This window comes from Theobroma umbraticum, unplaced genomic scaffold (genome assembly GCF_002168275.2).
Source record: "Theobroma umbraticum cultivar Fairchild unplaced genomic scaffold, ASM216827v3 scaffold_67.0, whole genome shotgun sequence".
Classification (NCBI taxonomy): domain Eukaryota; kingdom Viridiplantae; phylum Streptophyta; class Magnoliopsida; order Malvales; family Malvaceae; genus Theobroma; species Theobroma umbraticum.
Genome location: NW_018397262.1, coordinates 1,727,157 through 1,734,590, shown reverse-complemented (window position 1 = coordinate 1,734,590; position 7,434 = coordinate 1,727,157). Strand labels below are relative to the sequence as shown.

At 31.4% G+C, this 7,434-nt stretch overlaps 1 protein-coding gene across 1 annotated transcript; it reads right to left on the bottom strand.

The window, feature by feature from the left end:
• Positions 1–3,864: 3,864 nt before the first annotated feature.
• On the bottom strand, positions 3,865–5,613 carry LOC110419528 (filamentous hemagglutinin transporter). Its single transcript, XM_021432615.1, has 2 exons — positions 5,277–5,613; positions 3,865–4,655 (listed from the first exon to the last, which is right to left on the bottom strand). The coding sequence occupies exons 1-2, from the start codon at positions 5,505–5,507 to the stop codon at positions 4,122–4,124; spliced, it is 765 nt and encodes a 254-aa protein (XP_021288290.1). The 5' UTR covers positions 5,508–5,613; the 3' UTR covers positions 3,865–4,121.
• Positions 5,614–7,434: the final 1,821 nt, after the last annotated feature.

The window sequence follows — 7,434 nt, the reverse complement described above, 5'->3', positions numbered from 1 at the left end:
GTTAGTTGACTAAGAGCTTACTACCAGAAACTGGGTTTAGAGACAGAAACGACTTAATCAATTAAGAAGCATTGTTAGTCAACTAAGAGTTCACTGCCAGAAGCTGGGATCAGAAGGCAGAAATGATTTAATTGACTAAAAAGCATGTTAGTTGACTAAGAGCTTCTTGTATGAAAATTTGAATTTTAATGCTAGAAGATAGATAAATGGCTAGAATTGTCTCCAAACTGTTTCCAAAGGCCTGAATCTGTCTAACACCCATTAGAGTTGATTTTTCAAATATATAAGGCACTTCCAATGGCTATGAATCAGTTTTTAAGTCTTCCAAGATAAAAAGAGCTCAAAATAGCAAAAACTCTCTCCATACTTTCTGCACTTCACTCCAATCCTGTGTAATAAAATTAAGCACTCCACTTTGCACCATTCAGATCAAGTTAGTGATTATAGGTATTTCTTTATTTATATTCTCCTTGATTACTTAAAGTGTGCGAGTCACTCTAAGGGGATTGATTAAGCTTAGGTTAGCTTAATTCAGTGTATAGGTTCTAACTCAGCTTAGAAAAGTTAGTTTTGGATTTTGGTTGATCCTGAGAAAAAACCATTGTTAAAGGTTGTGGCTAAGCCTATGAAAAGCCATTGTAAACGCTTGGTGGAAGCTTGAGAATTTCACCGTTTATAGTGATTTGGTTTGAAAAGTCCTTGGTTGAACAATCAAGGTAATGGATGTAGGTCTTTGACTGAACCACTATAAATCTTTGTGTAATGTCTGCTCTGTTTTATCTTTTATTTTCATTCTTTGTTAAATCATTCCTTCATCTTGCATCAAACTTCCCATCATAGACATTCAACTTGCTCCGAATTAGAAATCAAGTTTAGTGAGAGCCAAAAAGTGCTATTCACCCCTCCCCCCTCTAGCACATTTATTTGGGACCAACACCTTCCACCTTCTGGTCTGATTAGATGTAAAATATGTCAAGCATGATGTGCCAATTGAATTGTATAATGGTTGTTATGTATGATCCCAATTTGATAGCCAATGTATGGCCTTTGAATATTTGTATAAATTATGAGCCAAGCACGGTGTAATATACTCAAAGTTTATTATGACTAAATGCTTATTGATTCCCTTGGCTATATGTTATGTGATTTGAACTTTGAAACTTGTTCGAGTCTAGCAGGCTTGCTTATTGGACTTGTGCGTCGGTCACGGACCCCCCGGTTTGGGTCGTGACAAAGTTCTTATTACTAATGATTGATTAAAAGCCTATTTGGATTTATTTTTTTTTATTATGAAGCTCTTATGAAAAATAATAACTTTTACAATTAAGTTAAATTTGTTTAGTAAATTTAATTTTATAAGTTTTTCTTTATAGATAAGTTGTTTGGCAAAACAATTTATATAAGTTTTAATTTTTGTTAAAATTATTATAAAGATTTTTTAATAAATAACTTTCTATAAGTCACAAATTCTTTTGTTCACAATGGAAAAGAGTTAACTTTATTTTTTTAATTTATTTAAAACAAATTTTTAGAAATATACAAAATATTTTTATATAACATAAAATTTATAATTAATCATATAAAAATGAAAACGGATAATGTTGGGATTATTTTTAATAGATAAGGACATTTTAGGAACAAAAAGGAAAATTCTTCTAAAAGGAAGGCGTGTTTAAACAAATGAAAAAGGAAGAGAGAACTCCTGGAGCTTTTTCTTGAAGCTTTTTTTTTTAATTTTGATTTTTTAAAAAAAGTTAATTTTTTTAAGAGCTTCTCAAAATCATTTTTTGACCTAACTTTTGCTTTTAAAAGATAACTAAGCTCAAAAAAGGCTAGGCATACTAGTTTTTATCAATCAAGACACCACTTATTATTTTTTACATCACATAATATTGACATGAAAAATAAAAAATACTACATGACTATATCATCATGTCATATCAACATACAATATCATCTCCCACTATAACATGTCATCATAGTACGCTAATATTACGTGACATAAAATAACAAGTAAAATTTTAACTAACAATAGTTAATGAACTATTGATGAAAAAGGTTTATTTGATCCAAAATAAAAATATAAAAATTTAATTGAATGTAATAAAAAAATAAAAATTAATTTAAAACTTTTAAAATAATTGAATGACCATTTTAAATATAATGTCATAAATTTCTACGCCAATCTAGTGTCTGAAATATTTCGACTTGTCTAATAATGTATAAATGAAACGATTATCTTTTTGTAAGAATAAGTCTGCTAATTCCTTTGACCAGCCGGGAATTGATTGCATGGTTTATGAGGACCGGCAGACTGTTTTGGTTCCATCCTTTGCGCCTTTGATTATAACTCACCTACCTATTGAAAAATGCGGAGACATTAAATTAAAATTGGACTCTTCTTTTGCTAACGGATCATTCATATTCTTTTAATCTTGATTATAATTTTCGTTGTTTTTTAATTTTTTTTCTGTTATAGAAAAATTATTATATAAAATTTTCTTATCATGTCAATTATAAGCACATCACATCAAGATATGACACATAATTTAGCAAAGAGAAAAGATATGACACATAATTAAAAATTAACCTGTGAATATATATATATATATATATATGTATTCACAATTTGATAACAATTTATGGTGTCAGAAAAATAAAAATGTAAGACGATCGATTTCATTCAATAAAGTAAATGATAAAACTCTTATATTATCTCATTTCTTGTGAAAATTTGAGATTTTATGTTTGAATCTTAACTTGCAACAGGTAAAGAGATACAAGGATAGTGCTTATGGGCTGATTATTTCTTATTGTGTAACCTATATAGTAAATTAAAATTGTAAATTTAAATGTTATTAAAGATTCATGAATATAGAATTAATAATATCCAAAAATAAATAAATGTAAGAGTTGATTAATCGATAGGGCAACGAGAGGTGGTTTATTGAAAGAGAATATAGGCGTTGGTATGGAAACTAAACATTAAAAACTCAAATGAGAAGGTAGGTAGAAAACTTTAAAGGCCATGATAAAATTAAATTCTCATTTATTATGTGTTAGGTATATTAATGAATTGCTCTAGTAAATGGCTTTTAATTAGTTTCATGCAGCAACCATAAAGCTCATCATTTGACAAAGTGTAGGTGAATGCAGTTTTCAAACATTTATAGGACACAACCATATTTTTGTACATCACTATCCCTTTTATGATCTGCCAAGAGTAAGTTGAGTTGAGATGGACATAAATCAAAAGTGGAAAAAAAAAATAAAAGAGAGAGAGAGAGTACAACTTCATGCCTTAAAAACCATAGGAAGGAAGCTAAATTGTTGAGCACTCAAAGTCAGGATCTAAGCTCAATGGGTTTTCCCCATTAATAGTCTCAGACTTTATAGCATTTCTGTTGAGTTTCTTTCCCTTTCAGTTGGATCAGAACCCTTAAAGGCTATTTAAGTAGAACAAACTTGTCAGTGATACAACATATATACGCAAGAGTCATGTTAATTATGTTGCGAATTAATTAGGAATTGTTAAAATAAACTCATGTTGAGATTGGGTTACAGAATTATGCAGTTAGTTTATTGCAATGCTATTGAAAAAGTGAATTTGGCATGAAGAGTATAGTAGTGCTGCAGCTTCCTTGAAGTCTAAGGTTCCTGGCGTTCAATTAGGCTTTCCTTAATTTTGAAACTTACAATTATACTAGGAAACTGATTAATAATGGTGAGGTACAAGAACACCTAACTTGGGGCATTACTACAAGTTTATTCCTTGCCAATTAATTTTTTGAATTTGAAGAAGCCTAAAACCTATAAACCTTAAGCTTTAAACAAGGCCTTGCATTCAACAGTTGAGTGGGTGATAAAAAAAAAATATGAAAACATTGGATTTATATGGAATCAGAAAAAAGGATAAAAATTTTGTATCTGCTTTGCCAATAAAAACAACCAAACCCAAATGTTTTCCTCTTTCCTTTTCCAAATATACATATTGCTCAATTTATCCTAACATTTCTATCTTCAAACCCCACCCCCCTAATTGATCTTCTATCATTTACAAAAATTATAAGCATTTGGATATTAAAGCTAGAAAAGAAATCTTCCTCTGCCCAGCCGGTCCCTCAGATTGATATGTTGAGATCAATGCGAGGCTTCTTAGCAGCTGGCATGGGAACAACGGTGTTGCACCTTGGGCATTTACGGCTGTTTTTCATTATCAACACATAGGATAAGCATCCGGGGCAGCCTGCTGCGACCGGTGATGCGAATAACTTGTCATCGCCGTCACCCTCTTGGGAGTCTCTGAGCGAAGACGATGACGATGAATACGAAGGCGATAAGGATGATTTCCACAGCGATGATGATCGCTTCTTGACCACCGGCGGCTCTTTCTCAGCCCTTTCCAGCGCAAATTTTACTTTGTCGAGGGTGCACACGCTCTGGTAATTGCTGGGGGATGATGACGACGACGACGACGAGACTAACTTCAATTCCAAGCTGCTCTCGTCGAAAAGGTTCAGCAGAGATTTAGAGGGCGATGGCGGGAAATTCAAATCTTGAAGCTTGGGTACTGTTTGATTATTATGGTGCTTCGTTCCATCGGATGATGATGATGAATTTGATGAATTGCATCTTTGCAAGTAGACCTTGCCGGACTGCAACCATTAACACAATCAGAAGCAAATACATATTAAAGAAAATTGTAATTCACATATATATATAATGTGATCAATGCTTTAAAATTAAGTGAAATAAACAATTGGTTGGATTCTTGAAGAGAAAATCAGAATAATCGAGAGTAGTAATAATAATTAATGAAAGGAAACAGAACAGGTGGCCATTAGACGTTGCAGAGCATTGAAGATAATAAACTTTGAGGTAAATAAATGCAAATTGGCATTTCATTAATGGCTCATGAAAACCCATTTCTACAAGGGAAAAAACTGTTAAAGAGAATGAACTATGTTTGGATCTGATATTAGAATCTCATTAGAAATTCACTTGCAGAAACTAATGAAACAATCGAATTTGTATTGATTTCTTCAAAAGACTAAAAGCTGGCTTTTGTATTATGCAAATTTGGAGAAATAAAGGCTGATTTAGCTCTCCCAATTCCTTCTGCATTTTCTCAGAATCCAAACAGAGGAATATAGAAAGACCAGAGAAAGACAATATAATAATTGGGACTCGAGAAAGACAAACATCTAAAAACATCATACGTTGAGCAAACTTGAAACGAAAGTTCTCTTTCCATTGAGATGAGAAAATCAACATACCTTCAAGTCTAGGCGCTTTTCCCATCCACTAGGGACTTGGAGGTCAAGGTCAAGTTCTTGGGATTGATCGTTATTCTTCATATTTAAGGCGGAGCCACCTCCACCACCAACTCCCAGCAAGTCCTTGGTGATCAAAGCCGTTGATTTTGCTCCACCGGATTCATTCCCCACCGTCAGATCATCCTTATACCCGCTCAAAACTCTATGTAAAGAGCTAACATCGGCAGCCATAGCCAAAGAGCTTCTTCTTCTTCTTCTTCTTGAGAAACAGAGACAAAGAGGAAACAGAAACAAAGAGAGAGAGAGAGTCTACAGGTTTTTCTTTTTGTTATAATGTAACAATAAATATAGAGATATATATGAGCCATATATAAGTGTTGGAGCAAATATTATACCTCCTTTATCAAATAAAAAATTAAAATGAAGGGTCATAATTGTTGTTATTATTATTAAATTAAATTAAATACCAATTTAATAAAAAATAAACCCACTGATTAAATTTCCTCTAATTAATTATTTCATTTATTGTTTTGCTTATTTATTTATGGTAAGAGGAAGAGTGAGAAAGGGAGAGGAATTCAAGGGAAGCGGGGGATGCCATGCAAATAAATAGCCACATTAATTGCTCGGAAATACAAGTAGACACTATTTTAGAAAACTCTTTTGAGTTGAATTTGACAAATTTATAATTTCGCCTCTCCATTTTTTTATTATTTCTCTTTGACCCAAACAAGTTATTACTATCTCCTTGTTATTATTGAATTAAATATTGAACAAAGTATAACATTATTTGTTGTTTACTCCAATATTAAATGGTGTGTGTCATCAAGGTCTTAAATGAAGTAGGTTTTGGTAGAAGTTATGGGGTTCTTAAAAAGGCATTTTGACTTTGTTAAATATTTTTAGGCACACGCGCTTGAGCCGATGCCAGCGGGGCCCATGATGGCGTTTGGTGCGTGGCGGATCAACGACCAACAATTTGTCAATTAAAATTTCCTAGTTTAATGTTTAGCTTCCGTATTCTACTTAAAGAACCATTATTATCAAAGTAGTTATACGCACCCTTCCATCTTCTTTACTCTGTTTTGGGTTATTGTCGACACATCCCCCTCTCTTAAACTTTACTCTATGAAATATATTATTAGGTGTATTTTAACGGGTAAAATTCGATTATTTTAATCGTATTCGGTTTAATGGTAATACGCATGTATTCTTATTCAAAGAGTTAAAAAGTTTGAATTTTTCTGTTTCCGAAATGGTATCTTATAAAAGAAAGTGAAATGATATATACTTAGTTAATGTACCAGTAGTGCTATAATTTAACAAATTTACAAGTGGGTTTTGCATTGTTTATGTATTGGTTTAGTTTTAAATAAAAAGAGTCAACACTAAATTAGTTAGTTAATATGCACTTAGTTGAATGGATATGTGGGAGATATATAAATTTTTTTATGAAGCTTTCAATCTAACAGTGGTTTAATAGGATATACAATCATTCATAACTTTGAGATAATTTTTTTAAATGATTTTAAGAATTATTAGATTACCATTTTGTGAATTCTTATCTTTAATAATAATAATAATAATAATAATAATAATAATGCATAAAAGCATTGGTACCGTTGGCAAAATATTTTTGTTGGTTAGTTAAAAATGAAATATTCACTTTTTTATACTTCAAGCATCATATCTTTAAGGCTTTTACATTTTAAAGGTTATCACTCGACTGTTGTGTATACTTCAAGCATTATTACAGCATAATTAATTAATTAATTAATTAATTAACTCTATATCTATACCCAAAATATTCAAAAGCATGACTGACTAATGTAAAAGTAAGGTTTCTATTAAAGTAGTGAAAAAAATAAATATCATATCCGCTAAATTGAAATAATATCTTAAGCACATAAATGTTGCAATAGGACCAATCTACTTAATATTAATTGGTTTTAACTTAGATGCTTATCTAAAAATTAAACATAGTATCAAAATAGACATTGTACTCATTCATTAGCACTTTCATGGTAGGTTTGTCATGTCTTTACAATGAGCATGTTGCGTTATAGATTCATCATCTCTACACATGAAATTTATGTCACATAATAGGTTTGTTATCCCTATACGTGAGAAAAGTATCAAATTGCTGATAAAGGTAAAT

Coding starts and splice junctions, on each gene's coding strand:
- LOC110419528 (XM_021432615.1), bottom strand. CDS start 5,507: ATGGCTGCCGATGTTAGCTCTTTACATAGAGTTTTGAGCGGGTATAAG. Junction 4,656..5,276: donor AAAAGCGCCTAGACTTGAAG/GTATGTTGATTT, acceptor TAATGGTTGCAG/TCCGGCAAGGTCTACTTGCA.